Source organism: Toxoplasma gondii, chromosome Ia, assembly GCF_000006565.2.
Source record: "Toxoplasma gondii ME49 chromosome Ia, whole genome shotgun sequence".
NCBI classification, from domain to species: Eukaryota; Apicomplexa; class Conoidasida; order Eucoccidiorida; family Sarcocystidae; genus Toxoplasma; species Toxoplasma gondii.
The window spans coordinates 1,027,272-1,049,232 of NC_031467.1; the positions used below are offsets into that span (position 1 = coordinate 1,027,272).

The following is a 21,961-nucleotide window of genomic DNA, read 5'->3' on the forward strand; positions in this document are numbered from 1 at the left end:
CGTTGTTCTCTGGTACCACGAGTAGCTGGCGTATGCAACGAGGGAACAACCGTTTCTGGGTCGTTTTTTGTCTTGGCGGTTCTCTTCGTGTGACGCGTGGCGCAGAGTTTGTCCGTTTCCGTTTGTCAAAATTTCCGTTTCCGCGTCCGCGGTGTGGGTTCGAGCACCGCTGACCAGCTTGCGTTTTCCACCGACGAAACTGACACATGCGGTGAGCCTTGTTTCGTTCTTTGCGCGCCGAAGCGCTCGCTGCTGGTTTCCCGCGCCTGTCTGGAAGAAGACGCCGTTCTCTCTCTGTGGATACCAGACGCCGTTAACGCTGCTGCCAGACAACTTGAAAGTGTTTTTCCGAGAGGGCTTTTCCGCAGTTCCAAAACATTCCACCGTGTTTCTACCGTTTTGTCGGGCTTTTTCGCGTGCACGCATTTCCGTGGGACAACCATCGTGGCCCCTGCTCGTCTTCCACTCGCCACCGTAAAAGCTAGGTTTCCATCGCACCGTCAGCCACCGTCGACCGTCCACCCGCCCTCCCCCCCTGGCGTGGCCCGTCTCGCGACTCACTTTCCTCGGAACCGAGTCGCGATTGTGTGCAACGAAGAGCGAATTTTCTCCATTTCCAACAAAAAGTGTCTCAACGAAGCGGAGAAACATCGCCACACTACTGTTCTCCGCCCCATTCTTCCGCATTTCCAACCTGTATAAAGGTATCCCCTTTTCTCTGTCGCGGATGTGTGTGTGTTCTAGCCTCTGTGTATCGGTATGCGATGTCCAAAAAGTAGCTGAGTGCGTTGGCGTCTGTGTGTGCGTTTCCTGTTGTCTCCTTTGTCCTCGGAGTCCCTCCTTTTGATCGTTTCCAGATTGTTTCCTCTTGGCGCTCGCCAGCCTCCGTTCTGTCGCAGACTCAAAACCGCCGTGTCCACCCGCTGTTGGCGGCTACACACCCGCCACCTTTGTCTTCTATCGGTGTACACACCCCCCTCCCACACTTGCGTGCGTTGCAGAGAACGCATTTTTTTCTTTTTCCCCGCTTCCCCGCGTTTCTCTCCTCAGTCCCCCTTTTCCCAGTGCCCCCGGAAGTCGCTCGTGTGCCCGTCTCAACTCTGGTGTGCCTGTCGCCTTCCCGCCGAGCAAAAAAATGGAAATCCCGGCGCCCTCGAGTCCGACCGCTCTCAAGGCGGCCGTACCCGTCTCGTCTCCGACCATGGCTCTGCACACACACGGGTCTCTCAGCAGTTCTTTTTCAGAGGCCGTTTCGCCGTCCAAAAAGACAGGATCTGCTGGCGCCTCTCCCGTCCACGGCGCAGGTCGTGGCATGTACGTCGTCAACCGCCGCGGCGAAGAGGAGCCTGTTTCCTTCGACCAGATTCTGAAGAGAATAGAGAAGCTCTCTTTCGGCCTCCACCCTCTCGTCGACCCCGCTCGCGTTGCACAGGCCGTTATCAACGGCATGTACGCGGGGATTCGAACAAGCGAGTTGGATGACCTGGCTGCACAGACCAGCGGTGAGAAAAGGGATCTGCGGGCAGACACACGAACAAGACGCGAGTGGTAAAGGGAAGAAGAAGTAGTCGAAAGCGGAAGGAGAGATAGCACAGGCAAAGACACCGGGGCGTTTCTGCCTCAGAAGGGCCTCCACCGTGGAATGCAGGAAACAGGATTGTCGCACAGCACAATCTGTGGCTGGGCATCTCATCCTGAGATACAGGCGCCTATGGAAACGCGCGGAAGTCCAGTTTCGATCTCGCGTCTCGGTGCTCAGAGACAAGGCTGGTCGGTGTCGTCTGGGGCTGTGGCTGCCGTAGTCTCTTCTCTCTCATGGGTGTGGATGCGAAAATTTGTGGGTGTACGCTTGGATGCGGTTCTCGTTTTCTCGCCACTCTCTGCTCAGCTCGTGTGACTCGCAACTTCGCTCAAGTGCGCTCTTTTTTATGGCTTCTGCAGCTTACATGGCCGCTTCTCACCCTGACTTCTCCAGACTGGCTGCTCGGATCGCCATCGACAACCTCCACAAAAACACAACAGACAACTTCTTGACTGTCATCGATCAGCTGCATGGCTACGTCGGTGAGTTCAGCGATCTTTTCTCCCTCTCAAGTGTGTCGAGTTGCAAGGAACTGTTCCAGGACTTTTCAGACAAAGCGCTTTTGGGTGTGACTCGTCTTCCCATGACTGCACCTGGAGGGTGGCGGCTCTCATTGCATGCAGCGGTGTTTATTTCTTGAGAACTCTGTCTTTGCACAAACTCGATCTCTTTCGAAACGCTAAACCGTCTTCTCTCCATTCCTGTGACAAGGGGGAGTGACGGCCATGACCATCCCTGCCCCCCAGGTGTCTCCGCGAATGCAGTTCACTGAAGTCGTGGCGGAGCGTCTTGGGCGGCTTCTTGTCGTTCCGTCTTCAAGGAACTCGCTTCATGTCTCTTCCTGCAGACAAACTGGGGCGCGAGGCGAAGCTCGTCAGCACTGAGGTGTACGAATTCGTGAGGGAAAATGAGCAGGCGCTGAACGAGGCTCTGAACTACTCCAGAGATTTCGACTACGACTATTTTGGATTCAAGACACTGGAACGGTGAGCTCTGTTCTTCAGTTTCGTCGACTTCGGCTCGACGCACTCCACAGACATACGCCTGCAACATCATCGATTGCCATGTACAAGTCAATCAGAATGGCTCTTCGCGGCAGGGCCATGCGTCACGTCGGCCGCCTTGAGCTGTGTGGAACAGGTCCCCTCGATCGTCACACTGAGTTTTAGTGGATCTCAGATCAGGCATGCGTCCAGCCGACCTTGGCAGGTGCGCCGCCGCAGAGAAGACAACGACGTTTCCGTTCAAATTCTCTGGAAGAGTCCGCGTCATAGCTACCTGGATTTCTCCGTTCGCGTCATGCAAGACTTCCGAGGCGAGGCCTTCGGGAACGAGTCGAACGCAGTGGATGTGACTGTCCGACTCGCGTTTGCCTGTGCCTGGAGTCGCAGACTCTCCAGCTGTCTTGAGCTGTAACGCGAGTGTCGACTTGTGGCTTTTGCAGGTCGTACCTCCTGAAGATCCACGACCGGATTGTCGAGCGTCCCCAGCACATGCTCATGAGAGTCGCATGCGGCATTCATTGTGGGGATGTGGAGAAAGCAATCGAAACCTACGAACTGATGAGTCAGAAGTTCTTCACGCATGCAACGCCGACCCTGTTCAACGCCGGCACCCCCCGCCCACAGATGAGCAGCTGTACGTACATCGGACTCAAAAGAAGCTCGAGTGACTTTTGCTCATCGAGAGTCAGCCTCGAGGCGAGGAAACAGAAGCGGCTGGCACGGAGATACATCTCTCCGAGAGCAAAGATTCCAAGACTGGGTCCTCTCCCGCGTTTGTATGTGTGTGCATGCGTCTGACAGGTTGTAAACGAACCTGTTTACATCGGAGTCAACACGTAGGGAGGGATATTGGTATGTGTGAAGATCGCGTCGGGATGTGCAATCTTTATGGAGACGCAGAATTTGTGTGTCTCTCTGCTTTCCAGGTTTTCTGCTGACGATGCAAGAGGACTCGATCGATGGAATTTTCAGCACACTGAAGCAATGCGCGTTGATTTCCAAGACAGCTGGGGGCCTCGGTCTCGCCGTGACAGACATTCGAGCCACAAACAGCTACATCCGAGGAACGAATGGCTACTCGAATGGCCTTCTGCCGATGCTCAGAGTCTTCAACGACGCCGCGCGCTACGTCGACCAGGGCGGCGGCAAACGCAAAGGCAGCCTCGCCATTTACTTGGAACCTTGGCACTTTGATGTTTTTGATTTCCTCGACATCAAGAAGAACCATGGCAAGGAAGAGCGACGGGCGCGCGACCTCTTCTGCGCCCTCTGGATCCCAGATCTCTTCATGGAACGTGTGAACGACAACGGTGAGCAGAGCGACTCCGGCAGGTTTGCCGCACCGTTTTGGATGCAGTCCTTTGGCACATGTGCATTCAGTGGGGTGCTCGTCTCTCCACCGATCCCCATGCAGAGACTCGAGGCTCGCACAGACTTGTGTCTCTCTGTCTCTGTGGGGACGCTTGTGCGTCAACGTCCTTTGTGTGAGTTGGGAGCTTTTCTTCATCGCGCTGCGACACACACGCATGGGTCTGCTTTTTCAAGGTGCTTGCGTGCTGACGCGTGGATCCACGTCTCGAGCTCTCCGAGCGACGCGCGCATAAATATATATATCTATATATATATATATCTATATATATATATGTCTGCATGCGGTTTCTGCGCCTGTGAGGAGGGCATGTGTGTGCGTTTTTTCGCAGCGGGGTGGACGCTGATGTGCCCTAACGAATGCCCCGGTTTGACGGAGGTGTGGGGCGACGAATTCAAAGAGTTGTACGAGCGCTACGAACGCGAAGGTCGAGGCCGGAAGACGATTCCAGCTCAGCATCTTTGGTTTGCGATTCTCCAGGCGCAGATCGAGACGGGGACGCCGTACATGCTGTACAAAGACGCATGCAATCGGAAGAGCAACCAGAAGAACTTGGGAACGATCAAGTGCAGCAACTTGTGCACAGAAGTCGTCGAATATACGAGCAAAGACGAGGTGGCTGTCTGCAACTTGGCCTCCGTCTCGCTGCCCAAGTTCGTGGACCGCGAGAGCCGAACTTTCGACTACGAACACTTGAAGCGAATCGTCAAAGTCATGACGAGAAACTTGAACCGCGTGATCGATCGAAACTACTACCCAGTCCCAGAAGCGAAGAAGAGCAACTTGCGGCACCGACCTGTCGGTTTGGGAGTCCAAGGTCTCGCAGACGCCTTCATGCTTCTTCGCTATCCGTTCGACAGCCCCGAAGCTCGCGTCTTGAACAGAAACATCTTCGAGTGTATCTACTTTGCCGCTCTCGAGGCCAGCTGCGAACTCGCCGCCGAAGAAGGTGAGAATTCGGAACAAGAGGGGGACAGAAGAAATTCATCGCTCTTCGTTTAATTTGGTTGAAACTTTATGCAACTGAGAAGTCAAATTCCCGCCACTTTCGAAATTTTCCACGGAGGTTCGACATCCGACGCAGGAAACATCGACAGGTCGTCTGGGTGTGGAAGCGGGCCTGCGACTCCTTTGCTTTCGGATGAGAGATCCGATGAATTTCGTAGAGACGAACCGACCTCACTTTTCTTGTCATGTCCTCTCGAATAGTTCATACATAACACATGCATATATGCTTATGCATATATCCATCTAAATACATCTACATATATATATATATATATGTATATATATATGTGGCTACATGTTCGTGTGGATATGATTCTGGAAATTCGGAAGAGGAGAAACGATGTAGCTCTTTTTGAAGGTTTTCGCAAATGTTTGAGTTTCGGCGGAGTGTGCTGGCACAGTCTCGGAGAAGAACCGGGTCGAAGTCCAAAGGACTGAAATTTGCTTGCGGCGGTGGAGGTGTCTTTACACCTGAGCTGTGTTTGTCTCTTGCGTTTTCAGGCCCCTACGCGACTTACGAGGGATCGCCGGTGTCTCAGGGCATTCTCCAGTTCGACATGTGGGGTGTGACTCCGTCGAGCGGTTTGTGTGACTGGGATGGTCTGAGAGAGAAGATCAAGGCACACGGAGTGAGAAACTCGCTCCTCGTGTCTCCGATGCCTACGGCCAGTACCTCTCAGATTCTGGGTATGTCGCTTGAATGCGTTTTCAAAACTGCAAACGCAGCCATGCACGGATGTTCCCTCCAGCGCCCAGCGACGTCCGTTACTCTTCATGTCGAAGCGTCTCTCCTCGCCTGCTGCTCTCCCTCTCCTGCCCCTTCGAGGGTCTGTACACCCCACACGACGGAGACACCCTGCATGTCGCTTGCGCCCGGTGCTCGTCTCTCGAGTGCTGGTGTCACCTTGGACAGCTGTGACTGAAGTTGTCTCCACTTTGACTCCCCTATTTGCACGCGCTTGGGTCTGTAGAAGTGTATGTGTGTGTGAATCCCTGCCTCTCTCGGTCTCTCTCCTGTTCTCCTCAGGGAACAACGAGGCGTTTGAGCCGTACACTTCCAACATTTACTACCGCCGAGTGTTGAGCGGAGAGTTTTTCGTAGTGAATCCACACCTGCTGCGAGACTTGCTCGAGCGGGACCTGTGGTCTGAGGACGTCAAGCAGCAGCTGATTGCGCACAACGGCAGTGTCCAGAACATGGACGTCATCCCAGACGACTTGAAGGCACTGTACAAGACCGTTTGGGAGATCAAGCAGCGCGTCGTCCTCGACCTGGCGATCGACCGGGCACCGTTCATCGACCAGTCTCACTCGCTGAACATCCACATGGTCAATCCAACCTACGCGAAGCTCTCCACTATGCACTTTTACGGCTGGAGAGGCGGCCTGAAAACTGGGCTGTACTACCTCCGGACGCAGGCGGCAGCGGACGCGATCAAGTTCACTGTCGACTCGCAACTCGCCATGAGTGCGAAAGCGAAACTCAGCGGCGCCACTGTGGGAGCTCTCACGACGACCAGTTCCGGCGCCGACGAAGACAAGCGACAAGACGTCGCAGAGACGGAGAAAATCGAGCCTGTAGCTCCCGTCTGCAGGTGGAGACGTACAGGCGCTTCTCCAGATGAACCCTGTGAAATGTGCTCAGGCTAATCGCGTGCGTCAGCATGCAACGTACATATACACATATATATACATATATACATATATATATATATATATATTTATTTATTTATATATTTATTTATTTATATTTACATATAAAAATTTGATATAAACGAAAATGCATATGCATACACTTGTACACAGCCAAATGTGTTTCCATATGTATAAGTGTGTGAAGAGTGTACAGTTGTCTCGTAGAGGCGGACGGATGGGGATTCGATCTTTTGGGCTGCTCAAGGTTGCATGCGTCGCTTCTGAAAGCAGAGGGGGAAAAGAAGCACGGTGAGGAGAGTCCGAAACATTCTGCGCGGGCGTTTCTACAACTTGGCACTCGCGAGAAAACAGTGTTTGTCAAAAACAGAATTCTTGGGTCTTGTCTGAGTCGCGGAACCTTTTGTATTTACTCGAACGTTTGTACGAGAGAGCCCTGAGTCCTCAAATGTCGCTCCGGTGTGCCATTTTCGTGGTTTTCGAGTTTCCACAAATGCACATGCGATCGCATTTTATACATGTCGCTCTGTGCATTCACCTATATGGCTGTACAGAGAGAGGGATGATTTCCTTGCGCAGGACTCTGGGATTTGTCGACTTGTTCGTTTCTTCACCTTTGGCAAGTTTTACGCCTTCCAAGATCCGATTCACTGTTTAAAATGCGTTTTTTGTGTAAGGTGCACTTGTATGCAAAGAATCTTTCGCACTTGAGAATGGGTCTTTTCTGGCCTTCGTTTGTATCACAGTGACGCGACTCTTCTTCGCTGCAGCACTTTGTGGGGAGTCTTGCTTGTGCAGTTCTGTTTTGACAGGGAAAAGACCTTTGAACGTTTCGAGAAAGAGCGGAGAATCTGGGGACTTGGCCGTCTCTCTAGCTCCGTTTGCTTGACTTTGTGTAACTGTCTGATGCTCTCTTCGCGGCACCGTATGCGCGCCTGTGCATGCGAAGCGACTCTCACGGGCAGAACCGACAACGAAAAGGAACATCCATTGAGAAGAAAAATTCGAGGAAACGAGGAATCTTTAGCCAGTTTCCGCAGAGCCTCGGTTTTCTGTTCACGTAGACACGAAGCAAAGATTGCTTCTTCTCACCAGCTCTCTCTCGAGGTCCTGGCCTGTACGGCTACGCACACCAGTGTCCATGCATGCAGTTCTGCAGACCGATTCCTCTATAGAAACAACACAGAGAGAACCGGGCATTCCCTCCTGCATGCAAAATATATGCGCGTCACTCTGCAGACTTGGTCCAGAGCCCCCTGCATGTACAAACACCATATATATATATATATGTATATATGTGTACATTTATACGGGGAGATATGCATATGGACGAGCGTATGTTGTTTGAGAACTGAGAGGAGTGGGCGGACGCGTAGACGGCCGTGTTTTAGGTTGTGTAGCGAACTTTTTACTCGGGTCGTTTTCAGAATGTGGATTGCTTTGTTTTCTGGAGAAGTGAAAAACGTTTCTTCGACGTCGTTTTGCCTGCCGCCAGAGGGGATTCTTCGTTTTATTCACTCCAGAGCTTTGCTTTTGGTGTGCAAGGTTGAGGGGACAGATCGTCGTTCTTCCTTCTCTCCGACATGCATCGAAGTCTGTTTGCTTCGTGCGTTTTACTTTCCTAGAAAGGAGAGAGCATTCGAGATGAGGTGCACAGCTTGCGGCTGGGGTAGGGGCGGCAGCACTCTTGAAGGCGGCCCTGACCCTCCACAAGAAATAACGTGAGTCACTTCTCTCGACGAGATAAGAGAAGAGACTCCAGAGGCCGACGCGTCTCCCGCTCTTCTCTCGCTTTCTTCGCCCCCGCCTTCTTCGGACTGTCTCTCTTCTTTTGCGTTTGTTTCTTTCCCTCGCGGTCTGCTCCTTCGCCCAACCACTGTCGTCGTGCTGTGGTCACTTGTTTCCTCCAGTTTCCTGGGCGTCTCTTCGCTCTCTCTCGGCTCCGAAGGCGGAGGTCTTCCCCTCGGGAAGACGCGAGGCGCGCCTCTCTCTCGCACGCATTTCAAGCCTTCTTCTTTCTCGCCTTTTGCCAGATTTTTGCCGTGAAAAGATGACTGCGTAGATGCGTGCGAATCATCGGGTGCTTCTGCAAGCCGCTTCGAGACCGTGTCGCCTGCTTCTTCTCGGCCGGCGTCTGTCGCCGGGTGAACAGTTTCTTCGACTTCCTCTGGGGACTGGAAGCGGCGCCGCGCACCCGCCTCGCGGGACTCTCGGTCTGACGCGCAAGCTGCGGCAAGAAGCGTTTCATGCCGCTCGAAGGAAGAGAAAAGGTGAGGCGTTTGGTGCTCACGTCTCGGCAGCGGCACCGACTGCCGAGGCTCTCCTTCCTCTCTCGGCGTCGCAGGCGAAGCTTCGCTGGCAGCGACTGCTGCTTGTTTCGCGCTTCTCTGGCAGCAGAGAGAAACTGCTTGAGGAACTGGCCTCGTTTCGAAGGAAGAGAGAGCCGTGCGACACAACTTCTCCTCAGCTCCCACCGCTGCCCTGACATGCGGAACGCGCGACTCGGGAGGATGAGCCAGAGGTCGCGAGGAGACAGGAAACGCAGGCGTCCTCGTCGCACTCTCGTCTCCTGGAAGCGAAGAAAACGAGAAAGGAAACGAAGAAGAACAGGGAAAGGACGGGGGGAAAGAAGAAGGCAAAGAAGCAGAAGGAAACGGGAGAGAGACCCATGATGCGGCAGGAGGTGCCCGTTGGTGCATTCGATTCGAGTCTGAGACAACAAGAATGTCGTCGGTCTGCAGGGAAGAAAACATGAAAAAACAGGAAAAAAATACTGACCTAAAAAAGGCTCTCTGCCGAACTCAAAAAAACGAACGCACTGTAATGTCTACAGATACACAAAGATACCCTACAAATCTATTTATCATCTATATGAGCAGATCTGCTTGTGCTTGTTCCCATAAAGAAACCGACTGACCTGGCCTACAGAGATATCAACGCAAAGTGAGGGAAAGAAAAATGTAGTCACAAAGGCATATCCATATGTATATATATATATATATATATGAATATGGAAACACAGGTACGTATATGCAGAAACGAAGTGTGAAGAGAACGAGAAATGCATATATCACAGATTGTCATTTCTTCTTCACTCTCTGTTGTTTCACCGTGTTTCCTCGAGTTGGGCGTCTTTTCTGGAGCGCCGAGCCATCCTGTTTTTCTCCGTGGATGTGTGAGTTCTTCTCAAGCGCGGTCTGAGCCATTTCCGTTTGCCCCAGATGAAGCTTCTTTTCTCTTCTTTCTCCGTGGTGCTCTTCTGAAAAAACAATCGAACTTTCGCGACGGCTACCGGGACGCCTCAGAGTTTGCACGATGTCTGTCAATCCCTTGAGGAGGAAGTCGCTGGAAAGGCTTCTTCGAGCAACCGCGCCAAACGGACATTGCCCGTTCGCCCAAGAGATCCTTCCTTTCTCTCCACGCTCCACATGTCCATACGGCATTTGTCTCTCTTCTGTTTCCTGCGTTTTCTCTTCACTCCTGTCTCCAGTCGGGTGGTGTTCCACCTCCTTCTGTCTTCCCTCGTCCTCCTCTCTTGGTCCTCCCGTCTCAGACCTCTCTGCTTTGCTTCCTCGCTTCTCTCTCTCTTTGTGCGTCTCCCCCCTCGATTGGAGAGACCCTGTCTCCTTTGTCTCCTTCGTCTCCTTCGTCTCTGCTGTCTCTTGGGGCTGGCCGAGCAGCTCCGAGAAGGCGGCCTTCGTTTGTTCCTCGAGGAACCGCCTCTGCAGATCCAGGCCAAGTGCCGGAGGCCGCCGCACTGGCACAGACGAAGGCGTCGAAGCGGCGAGAGGAGGCGAGGAAGCAGTCGAAGGCTGCGCAGCCTGCTTACGGGGAGTGTCTAGAAAGGAAGAGCTTTGCATGGCGCGAAACGTCGGCAGGCGGTCGTCTCCCAGAGGTAAAGGAAAACAGTCAGTCGAATGAAGCGCCTCTGCATGCACAGGCCTTTGCCTCACCGCAAGACAGGAAGAAGACAGAGAAGACGCGAGGGAAGAAGAAGAAGGGGAAGAAGAAGGGCATTGGGGAGGAACGTTTTGACGACCGTTAGACGTACAAGAAGCAGATACACCTATACCGTCGTATGCACTGTCAGGTGAAGAGAGCGAGAAGAAAGACGGAAGAGAGGAAAAAGAACGAGCAGTCTGATAAGAAGACGCTGCAGAAAAACCGGGGAGAGGTCCCGGCTTGGCTTCGAAATCGCGAGACGCTTGCCTCGAGTCCACAGTGACCTGAGAGAACGAGAGCGCTGCCCGAAACTGCGACGCCTCTTGCCGAAACAATGGTGGCTCAGATTTTCTTACACAGCATGAAGAAGAAGAACAAGTAGAAGAATAGAGAGAAGAAGACGATGAAGAAGAAGCCGATGAAGAAGAAGCCGATGAAGAAGAAGACGATGAAGAAGGGGGGAGAGAGGAGAAACAAGAAGCAGAGAAAGAGGAAGAACAGGAAGAGAAAGATGAAGAGGACGACGAAGAACAAGAAGATGAAGAAGAAGACGATGAAGATGAAGAGGAAGGAGACTTGACTGACGAGAGGACACAGACGGCTTTGATGGGGACGCCTGCAACGCTTTGACTCACAGAGGGTCTGGCTGAAGAAGAAAGAGGCCTCTCTGTTTTTCGACTTCTGAAACAAAAGAAAGACAGGAAACCACGCGGCATGTCTCATTATTGGAGGGTCCTTGCAGTTATGAATACTTTTGAAAATCACCATAAAATGGTGTATTGTATGTCTACGTATATAATACATATTGGCGTATGTGAACAGTGAAATTTTAAAACAGAAGCAACTTTTTCGATTGAAGGATCAAAGTGTGTTTGCGTCTCTCTTGTTTCTGTTTCTTCTGTCCTGTCCTTTCCTTCTGGCGCTTACCGTGCTTGTCTGTCACTCGCTATCGACAACTCGACTCCAGAGGCCGAATGTAGAATGTCTCCTGTCGAGGCCCCCAGCTGCGGAAGAAGAAGGCCCATTTCTCCTCGTTCTTCTTTTCGTCTCTCTGCCGCGTTCCGAGAGAAAAAGTCGAGACCTTTCGGCCGATCCTTCTCTTCGCGTCTGGGCACTGCCTCTCCTGCACGCTTGCTCCAACAAAGTGGGTCGACCATCGCAAGAACTTCATGCTCTCTCGTCGCCTTTTCCACGCATGCGTCTTTCACTGCCTCTTCTCTCTCTTGTTTGTCTCTTCCTCCCCCTGTTGTTTGTGTTCTTCTGTCGCCATTCTTCACTGTTCTCTCTTCGCTTCCTCTCGAGGTGCCTGCTTCTGCTTCGAGTTCTCTCCCGCTCCATCTCTCTCGCCTCCTTCGAGGAGAAAGCGAGGCTCTTGAGGGAGAAACGAGTCCTCTGCTCTCGTCGCTGCAGGGCAGGCGTCTGCCCCCTGCTGTCTCTTCTCTTCGCCGGCTCTCGAGAGACGATAAGGGAGAGGAGTCCTGTTCGGCGTTTCTCTTCGTAGCCTCTCGCGAGGACAGATCCCCACCACGACAAGATAACTGCGACTTCTCTGGGTGGCAACAAGATCCTTGCGTTTCCTCAAGTCGAAATGCGAAACATGTCTCCTCGTCCTCGTGCAGCAGCCTTGACACTCTGTTCGCTCGCGTTGTGTCGCGCTCTTCTTCCTCCTCCCGCAACCTCTGGAGAGCGACGCAGCGGTCAGGCCAAGCTGAGGACGAGGAGCGATTCGTCCTCTCTTTCTCTCCATTGTCTCCTCTCCCCTCTCTCCGTCTGTCTGGCTCTCTGCCTTTCGACGCTGCAGAGAGTCCGCGATGGACGCTCTCCGGCTGGCCCACGGGCCAAGCGGGTCGCGGACTGGGCACGCAGTCCACTCGCGGCGATTTGTCTCTGTGTTGCTTCCTCTGCTCTTCATGCACCTCCCTGCGCTCTGCTTCTCTCCGCGTCTTCTCTCCTTCCCTCGCCTTGCTGACGGGTGCTGTCTCCGAGAGGCGCAGCCATGGCTCGAGAGAAGAAGTCTTTCCGGGCGTTCGAGGCTGTGCTTCCCTACGTTCCTGGGCAAGAGAGGACGGAGACGAGGAAGGACGAGGAGACGCCGCGCAAAGGACCTTCAAGACCTCTCTCTGTGCCCGAGCCTCTGCTTCCTTTTGCATGCGACACCGGATTCGCCGTCTCTCCATGAACGCTAGGGTGTCTCCCCACATTCTGTCAGACAAGGGAGAACACCAACAGAGCCTCGGACGTCGCTCACAATTGCAGGGCGGCTGCAAGCGTTCGAAAGGGAGTCGAGGCGAGGTGAAACGGGTGAAGGACATGCGAAAAAAGGAGAGGTATAATGCCGTGCAAAGGCGAGTTCTGACAGCACATCAGCGACGATGTGTACTTTCATCAAAGTCGCCGAGAACCTAGGATACGGCACTGGAAAAATCGTGGATCTCGACCTCGTCGCTCTTCTTTTGCTCTGCGAGAGAGCGTCTGTCCCTCCTTCGTTCGATGACTTTCACCTCCCCTCATGTGCGCTTTGGATGTCAGATATGTTCCCCTCTCCGAGTTGGTGCATCCTGCCATCTTTGTCTCTCTGCCCTTTTCTCGATTTCTCTCTCTCTCTTTCTCGTCGCCAACATCCCTTCACCCCCTCTCTTTCCACGAAATGTTCCCGGAAAACTTGAACGCGTTGTTGCACTGTTGTCGAGTAGAAAGGAACCCAAGTCGAAACTCGCGTTTCCCCGCCAGTACGGCGAACTCCGCGGTGTTTGCCTCGCCAAATAGGGAATTTGTGTCTCACCTCTCTGTGATTTTCTGCACCTCCTGAGCACTTCGCTTCCGACAAGGAGGAACGACGTCGCGTTTGTGACGCTGCTCCCCAGTTCGTCGAAGACAGACAGATCTCTTCTTCTCCCTTGTCTCTCTTTCTCGCTCTCGCTGTTTCTTCCAAGAGCGACCGCAGACGCTCTCCCGCAGCGTCGCGACCTCTGCGCCTCCGTCTGTAGCTCGCCACTCCGCGCGGCCCACAACGACACGCGAGCTTCGCTCTGCGGTGCATGCTATCGAAGAAGAAAGATGCACCTCCTCGGTCTCCTCGACTCGCCTCAATTCCTCGCGACCTCTCTCAGTCTCCTCTCGCCCCCCTTCACCTGCTTTCTTCTCTCTGTTTTCTGTCTTCTCTTTCTTCTCTGTCTTCTCTCGCTTCTGGAGCTCCTGACAGGTGCAGACGGCCTGAGAGCGCTCCCCTTCCTTTTCAGGGGCACCCTCGGCGCGGCTTTCTGCCTTCTCCTCGCCTTCTGTGTTTCGTTCAACTTGTCGGTCACCGCGCTCCGGTTCGGCGGAACCGCGGCATCTGTGAATACACGTACACGAGGCGGCTTCGATGCTTTTTCCAGCTTCTCTGCGGCTCTGGGCCTGATGGCGTCCGCCTCCAGCCCTGTCTGCCTCCTCCGAAACCTCTTCGCTCTCCTCAACTCCCCTGCCTGTGGTCTCTTCTTCCCGTCCACTTCGTCTCGCCTCCTCCTCTGCCTCGCGCTCGGGGACTCGTTCCTGTCTCCGGAGTCTCCGAGGAAGCAGCGAGAGAGAGGCGCAAGCGCAGAAGCGGCTTCTTCCACGAAGCGCTGCCGTTTCATGCGCCGATGAAGGGTGACAGAGAGAGAGAGCCTTCTCGCTTCCTCGCCGAGATGCGGAGCTGTCCTCCAAGGGATCCTGAGACGCAGAGGAGGAACATCGACCAGAGACTTCGCTCTTCTCAGAGCGACCGGAGGAGGCGTCGCAGCGCGTCTTGCTCCTGAACACTGAAAACGCAGAACACCGCAGAGGCAGAGGCACCGCTCTTTCCGACAAGTTTCTCTCTCCAGCCAGGCCTCAGGAGTGTAGAACGCGACAGAAAAGAGGAGCAACAGAATACACGCCGACCTCCCGTACTCATGCTCGTTTCTCTCTCTCTCTCTTTTGGCGTTCGCTTGCGGTCGGCTTCCGCGCTTCCCTACTTTCTGTCCGCCTCTTGTCCTCTGGCTGTGTCCTTCTCTACCGCGACTCCCGCGCGCTGAGGACCCACACCTGTCTCGGCGCTTCGCTCGGTGCATGCAGGTGTCTCGGTCGCCGCGAATGTGAGTTTCTTCCACGAGTTCGAGGGCGAACTCGCTGCGCTCCGCGCCTCTCGTTTCAGAGATATCTCCCTCGCGGAAGCTTCGCCCTGCGTGGACAGGAAAACTGGCGGAAGTTTGAGACAAGACAGCTGCGAGGCCTTGCCTTCTCTGTCGCCTGCACTCGAAGCCGGGGAACAGGAGCAGACACCCGACGCCACAGAAGACGAAGGACTGCGCGGAGAAGAAGCTCGGAGAGAAGAAGCTCGGAGAGAAGAAGCATGGAGAGAAGAAGGGTGGCGAGATGAGCGACGGCGATGTCGCAAGGCGTCTCCGCAGATGTCGGTCTGGATTTTCCAGTAGGAAGAAACAGAGCGAGGGAGACACATAGTTCGCTGCGACAGAGCAGAGCTGGAGAGCCTCCTGGGAAGCGAATCCTCGAGGAAGCGCCTGACTTCGACAACGCAGCGAAGGGCGTCCTCGAGCGCATCTGAACTCTGTCCTGAGAAAAAAACGCACGAAAAGTCGGAGCCAAGAGAAAGAGGAGAAACGCAAAGAACATAGACAAGAACGCGTCGAAATGCGCTGAGTGCGAACCTGGCTTCTCGGATGGATTGGAAAATGACATCTATACACATGCTGTCCAGAAGAAAGAACCTGAACGCTTCTCACTCCATCCCGAATCAGCCTCTGTCTCCTTGGCCGTTCTGCAAAAGTCAAAGTGGAAGGCAAACTTCCTTAGTGCCGACTCTTGCACAGGTTTTCTCGCGTCTCCCCACACGAGCACCTCTCGTCTGTATAGACACTCCGACGTATTTAACTGATCCCCTCAAGCATTCGGCGCCCTTCATGTTGTCGCAGTTTGTACTGGGAGTATTGGGGGACGCTCAGACACACTTGTTGCGGCTTCCGCTCCGTCTATTTCCTTTCTGTCTCCCCTTTCTCTTCCTCTTTCTCTTCCTCTTTCTCTCTCGCTTGCTCTCTCGCTCTCCCTATCTTCTGTTCAGTCTCCCAGTGGCTCAGTGGCTCCGTCTTTATTTCTCTCTCCCGTCCTCTTGTTCCCGCAGTCTCTTATTCTCTCTTCGTTTCACTCGAGTGGAGCTGAGTGCCGCTTTTCTTCTCGTCCGTCTCTCCAGTGCCTTATGCAGACCTTCCGCATGCGCCGCAGCCTTCGCGGCCTCTAATCGCAAGCGCTGGTGTTCAGGATCTCGTGACATTGAGGCGATTACAAAGCGGCCCTCCCGTGGGCATGCCCTCTCCATTGCTAGAACGCGTACATGCACACAGTGCCCTTGCGAGCTTCAGCAGCGTCGACGACGACTCTGTTTCTTTGCTTTGAATAAATTGCGCATTCAAAATGTGCATGCAAATGCGTTTCGAAGCCTCCGCGCGTCGCACAACACACACACATCACGGTTGAGTTCTCTTGGTGCAGAGACTCGAACGCAACGCTTCGAAAGGCTTCTGCTTCGGAGATACTCTAAAAAGTCTCTTCCATGTGAATGCAGGTTCTCCGCCGCCTTTCAGACTCTGCGCGAAAGACGAAGCCCGTTGCTCTCTCGTTTTCTTTCCGTGACAAGAACGGTTTCGCTCTTCGCAGCGAGTCGCGGAGAGAAGAAACCGCGCAGCGAACGCGCGGAAAACCACGGAGAAAACCTACCACGCAGGAGACGCGCCTCTGCCAAGCGAATGGATCGCGGAAGGTGAAACTCTGACAGCCTTTTGAAGACCGGCGGCAGAGGAGAAGCTGAAGAAACAGCGGGAAATCTCGAAGATGAAAAGTGAGAAGAACGCGAATCTCCTTCAGTCGCGTCGGACTCTGCCCACAACCTCGCCGACGCCGGCGGGTGTACGTACACCGCAGAGGGGCTTCGCGAAGCGCAACAAGGACCTGCGGCACACAGAAGAGGAAACGGAGTTCTGAAATCCGCAAAACGAACTGAAACTCACAGAGGCAACGTACACACAGACATTTACATAAATACGTATATATATATATATATATATATTTATCTTTGGAAAATTTAGACACAGACAGAGACAAAAAACTACTTCAGAAAGGCTTGAATGCATGCATGGATTCACGTGGATCTATGTACCTATAAGCTACACGTCTGAACAGCTACAGATACATTAAAATCAGTGTGAATTTAAACGCATCTGTATATACATATATATATATATATATATACATATATATATATATACATATATATATATATACATATACATATATATATATATATATATATGGGTGTGTATATGCATCTCTATAGAGGTCTGTATTGGTCTGTGGTAGAGATCTTTTGAATGTTGTCTCGGACACATACACCCAAACTTTTGTGCCGATGTCGGCTTCCTTCGTCTGGTTCTTTCCTTTTTTGTGTTGTTCTACGTTGGTGACTGACTTGCGAGTGCATGCTTGTAAAGATCCACCTTCTTCCTCCACCTTTTCTCCCTTCTTCCTCGAGGGTCGTCGCGGAGAGCACGAGCAGATGCATGTCGAAAAAAAGGAGACACTTCAACTCTGTAGCTTGCTCGCGTTGCCTCGCCTTCTCTTCCTCTTCTTCTCTGTCTTCCTCGCGCGGCTTCTTCTCCTCCTTCTCCACCGTTTATTGCTTTGTATCCTTGGCACTCTCTTGCCTTCTGAAGGCATGAGTGGTGTCGCGGGGATTCCTGCGGCCACTGTTCCTCTCGGCTTTGCCTCTTCGCTTTCTTCTCCGAAGCCGTCCTGTCGCCGCTGTGCTCCGTCTCCTCTCCCGTCTTCTGCGTGGAGTGTAGTCTGTCTTCTTCGTCGTGACTTCCTGGCGTCCTGTTCCTCTCTTTCTCTGGGCAGTCTCGTACTTCTTTCTGTTGTCCAAGATCCTCTCTTCTAAAGGGACGAGGCCGAGCGTTTGGGGAGGAGGCACGACCCTCTGTGTGTGAACGGAGACAGATTGAGCACCCTTCTGCTTCTTTCCTCTCTTGATCTCTTTCTGTTGGATTCTTGCTTGCCGTGGAGGAAGATGCTTGTGTGAGGGGAGGGGAAGCAGCCTTCTGTCTCTGCTTTCTTGCGCCTCGCTTTTCGTCTTCCCCTGTAGAGGAGAGCGCGTTTTCCATGCAGCGTGAGTCCTCATTTTCCAGAGTCTCCTTCAGCGTCTCCCCCTCGTGGTGCTGTTCCCCTCCTCTCTTCGTTTGCGTCTCGATCCTCCCTGGCTTCGCTCTCGTGGAGAAGGCAGAGCCTTCCAGGTGTACAGCCTCTGTCGCATTTTCGCCGTCGCTGCCTTCGACAGACACCGCAGGGACGCAGTGAGCTTCCAGAGGCCATCCAGCGCTTCTCGCGCCTCTTCTCTCTTCTGAAGGAAGCAGCGAACGCGGAGAACTGCGGCAACGCTCAGCCGAGAGGCTACGCACAGGATCCTGAGGAGGAGAAGAAGAGACGAGAGGGAGAGAAGAGAGAGGACAGGAACGCGAAGACGGAGAAGGGAGAGAAGGAGGCAGCTGAGGAGCAGCCGCATCCAGCGGAGAGGGGAGAAGACAAGGAGAAGCTTCGATGATAGACAAGCTCAGTGAGGGAAGGCAAACTTCCGGACTTTCAGTTGACGGCGATTCCGGTTTCTCTCTGTCTCGCCGGGAAGTGAGAAAAGTGAGAGAAGCGACGAGGGCCATAGGAGCTGCAGAAAGAGACAGAAGAGACGCGGCGAAAAAAGGTACAAGAAGACTTTGACCCGTGAGGTAAATGCGTTTCACTCAAGGTCTCGTTTGTCTTGTTTCCATCCGGATACACCTTTTTGTCTTCTTGAACTCCCAGAGCACATTCATTTGACATTTCTCCATCAGGTCTCGTCGACAGAGCCCCGGGAAGCGTTTCGAACATTCCTCCTTCTCTCGCTTCTCTTTCTTCTCGCTCTTCCATTCCTCTTCTCTCTTCTACGTTGTCTTCTCGAGCTCTGTGCTCTACCCACCTTGTGCTTCGTCTTCTCGCATTTCTCGGTTTTTTTCTCTGTTTCCTGTACTCTTCCTGTCTTCGTCGATGTCTCTGTCGTCGCTGACGTCTCCTCTCCGTTTAAGAGTGTCTGCAGAGGTCCGGGGAATCTCGTTGAAGAACGAATCGGGGACTGCTGCTTCTCCTTTCTCCAAGACACGGAGGCGTCTCGCTGTCGCGCTCCTCGTCTCCCTTTTGAACGCTTCTTGCCAGCGGGCTCCCCCAGAAGTCCACGTCCTTTTTTTCCTCCAAGTTCCGCTCTTCTGCCTCGATGCATGCAGCGCATGTCTACCGCACGGTCCTCGCTCTGTGTTCCATCTGCTGACTGTGGAGGCGCGCCGGGCGCAGTGGCTGCGACAGAGCCGCGCGGAAGCAAGAGGAAGTGAGGCGACGGGAGAGGAGACAGAAGAGGAGTCAGGCGGAAGCGTCTCCTGGAGAACGCGTGAGGAGGGCGGCGAGAGAGGCACAAGAGGCTCACAGGCAGACGGCGAGAAGGGAGAAGAAGGAGTCGAGGCATCGGGTCTAGCGTCTCCGTCTCCCTGTTTCTCTCGACAAGCGTCTGTCGCGAGAATCTGTTCACGAGAGTCACCAGTGCCATGCGAGGAATGAATGAAGGGACTTTGCTTCACGCAGACGAAAGATGCGACCCTGTTCCAGTTCGACTCTCCCAAGTCTCTCCCTTCTTCTTCGATAAATACTCTCCCTTTGTCTTCTTTCTTCACTGTCTCCTCTCTTTCCTTCACTTGTTCGTCTTCTTCCTCCATCTTCTCGCCTTTTTCCTCTATCTTCTCGCCTTCTTCCTCTATCTGCTCGCCTTCTTCCTCTATCTTCTCGCCTTCTTCCTCTATCTGCTCGCCTTCTTCCTCTATCTGCTCGCCTTCTTCCTCTATCTTCTCGCCTTCTTCCTCTATCTGCTCGCCTTCTTCCTCTATCTGCTCGCCTTTTTCCTCTATCTTCTCGCCTTCTTCCTCTATCTTCTCGCCTTCTTCCTCTATCTGCTCGCCTTCTTCCTCTATCTGCTCGCCTTCTTCCTCTATCTGCTCGCCTTCTTCCTCTATCTGCTCGCCTTCTTCCTCTATCTGCTCGCCTTCTTCCTCTATCTGCTCGCCTTCTTCCTCTATCTGCTCGCCTTCTTCCTCTATCTTCTCGCCTTCTTCCTCTATCTGCTCGCCTTCTTCCTCTATCTGCTCGCCTTCTTCCTCTATCTGCTCGCCTTCTTCCTCTATCTGCTCGCCTTCTTCCTCTATCTTCTCGCCTTCTTCCTCTATCTTCTCGCCTTCTTCCTCTATCTGCTCGCCTTCTTCCTCTATCTGCTCGCCTTCTTCCTCTATCTGCTCGCCTTCTTCCTCTATCTGCTCGCCTTCTTCCTCTATCTGCTCGCCTTCTTCCTCTATCTGCTCGCCTTCTTCCTCTATCTGCTCGCCTTCTTCCTCTATCTTCTCGCCTTCTTCCTCTATCTGCTCGCCTTCTTCCTCTATCTGCTCGCCTTCTTCCTCTATCTGCTCGCCTTCTTCCTCTATCTGCTCGCCTTCTTCCTCTATCTGCTCGCCTTCTTCCTCTATCTGCTCGCCTTCTTCCTCTATCTGCTCGCCTTCTTCCTCTATCTTCTCGCCTTCTTCCTCTATCTGCTCGCCTTCTTCCTCTATCTTCTCGCCTTCTTCCTCTATCTGCTCGCCTTCTTCCTCTATCTGCTCGCCTTCTTCCTCTATCTTCTCGCCTTCTTCCTCTATCTGCTCGCCTTCTTCCTCTATCTGCTCGCCTTCTTCCTCTATCTTCTCGCCTTCTTCCTCTATCTTCTCGCCTTCTTCCTCTATCTGCTCGCCTTCTTCCTCTATCTGCTCGCCTTCTTCCTCTATCTGCTCGCCTTCTTCCTCTATCTTCTCGCCTTCTTCCTCTATCTTCTCGCCTTCTTCCTCTATCTTCTCGCCTTTTTTCTCCGCCTTCTCGTCTTCTTCCTTTGCCTGTTCTTCTTCGCCTTTTCCTTCCGACGCAACGACGGAGACCAGGCTGAGTTGCTTGGCCGTCGCGAAGGCCTCGGACTCGACTGCGCTTGCAAATCGGCCTAGATCGAACGAATGGGCCTGCTGAGAAAGAGGCATGGTCGGCGGCAGGAGACCGGCGACAGGAGCCGGAGAGGCGAGACGAAGAACTTCGAGTGCGTCCTCGTCCTCTGCGCCAGTCCCCAGCGTGCGAGATGCATGTCTGTGCCGCGGGATCCCGGAGGCTGCCGCGCCATGCGTTTCGTTTTTTGTCTCCTCCTCGTTTGAAAAGATGCGTAAAGATGGCGGTTCCGACCCCAAAGGGAAGTGCCAAGGACTCGTCGATGCTGAAGAAGGAGACAGTGGATCTCCGTCTGTGGTGGAAGGCAATTTCTCCTCTCTTCCAGAGTCAGAGGATCCTCCCCCTCCAAGTTTCTCGTTCTTCTTCTCGAATCGACTGCGAGACCCATTGTCGCCTGCGGTCTCAACTTCTCTCTTCTCTTCGGTGTTGCCTGCTTTCTCGCTTTTTTCGAGTCCTTCTTCTTTCTGCTCTTCTCGGTCCTTGCTCTCGCGTCTCCTGCCGCTTCCGTTTTCTCTCTGCTTCGTCCGGCGTTCCTCGCCGGTTCGCTCCCACAGAGAGAACCTGTGGCGTTCGTCGCTGGCCGACAGACAGAGCCTGAGATCACTTTGAATCTGCGAGGCTTGCGGACTTTCGCTCCCCCGGGGTTTTCCCTGACACACATGCGCAGCTGCGCTTGCCTCTCGAGGAGAGTGGGGAGGTCTTCTTCGCGGCGAAGAAAACGAAGAAAACGAGGAACCGGGAGAACTTCTATCTGCAAACGGTTGGTCGTTTTTCTCTCCTCCCGCACTCTCGCCGACGCCTCCCTCCTCTCGGGTGTTTCCACTTAGCAATGATGTTCTCTTTGAACTCATGCAGCCTCCTTCTCTCCTGTCTTCTTTTCCAACCTGTTCTTCCCTTTTCTTTGCTTTTCCCCTTTCACTTTCTTCTCCGTCGCTTTCTTCTCCGTCGCTTTCTTCTCCGTCGCTTTCTGCTCCGTCGCGTTTCTCTTCTCCCTTTCGGAGACGGAGGAAACGCAGCGAGTGTCGAGAAGAAGAGTCTCGAGGAGGGAAGGACGGAGCATCACCGCGTATGTCCGCTTCTGTCGGCTGCTCTCGCTCCGAGTCGAGTTTCTTCGGAGTTCGAGTTTCTTCTCTCGCGCTTCCTCTGTTTGTTGCGTCCTGTGTCTGCGCCTGAACGTCGTCTCCGCAGTCACTGTTCTGTTGCGGAGGTTGTCCAGGACTGCGTTCCGACTGTGCTGGGGAAAAATACGGAGAGCCGGCGAACGCAGACGCCTGTGGGGAGGCGCCCGAGAGACCCGCAGAGACACCG

At 53.6% G+C, this 21,961-nt stretch overlaps 3 protein-coding genes across 3 annotated transcripts; 1 reads left to right on the forward strand and 2 right to left on the reverse strand.

Moving 5' to 3' along the window:
- Positions 1-49: 49 nt before the first annotated feature.
- Positions 50-7,619, forward strand: TGME49_294640 (ribonucleoside-diphosphate reductase large chain). The gene is made up of 8 exons (XM_002370192.2): positions 50-1,502; positions 1,942-2,064; positions 2,430-2,568; positions 3,027-3,220; positions 3,513-3,896; positions 4,287-4,904; positions 5,465-5,650; positions 5,991-7,619. The coding sequence occupies exons 1-8, from the start codon at positions 1,136-1,138 to the stop codon at positions 6,611-6,613; spliced, it is 2,634 nt and encodes an 877-aa protein (XP_002370233.1). The 5' UTR covers positions 50-1,135; the 3' UTR covers positions 6,614-7,619.
- A 610-nt stretch (positions 7,620-8,229) lies between these two features.
- On the reverse strand, positions 8,230-12,759 carry TGME49_294651 (hypothetical protein; the record flags this gene model as incomplete). Its single annotated transcript, XM_018782237.1, has 3 exons — positions 8,230-9,351; positions 9,727-11,239; positions 11,486-12,759. 3 exons carry the CDS (start codon positions 12,757-12,759, stop codon positions 8,230-8,232), a joined length of 3,909 nt encoding a protein of 1,302 aa, XP_018638579.1.
- Positions 12,760-13,336: 577 nt separating this feature from the next.
- TGME49_294650 (hypothetical protein) lies at positions 13,337-21,504 on the reverse strand (the record flags this gene model as incomplete). The annotated part of the gene is made up of 5 exons (XM_002370193.2): positions 13,337-14,330; positions 14,533-15,130; positions 16,289-16,519; positions 17,037-17,963; positions 18,573-21,504. 5 exons carry the CDS (start codon positions 21,502-21,504, stop codon positions 13,337-13,339), a joined length of 5,682 nt encoding a protein of 1,893 aa, XP_002370234.2.
- Positions 21,505-21,961: the final 457 nt, after the last annotated feature.

Excerpts from the sequence above, each read along its gene's own strand:
- TGME49_294640 (XM_002370192.2), top strand. The coding sequence starts at position 1,136 with ATGGAAATCCCGGCGCCCTCGAGTCCGACCGCTCTCAAGGCGGCCGTA. Across the intron at positions 2,569-3,026 it reads GGATTCAAGACACTGGAACG|GTCGTACCTCCTGAAGATCC; the intron begins GTGAGCTCTGTT and ends TGGCTTTTGCAG. Across the intron at positions 3,221-3,512 it reads CCGCCCACAGATGAGCAGCT|GTTTTCTGCTGACGATGCAA; the intron begins GTACGTACATCG and ends TCTGCTTTCCAG.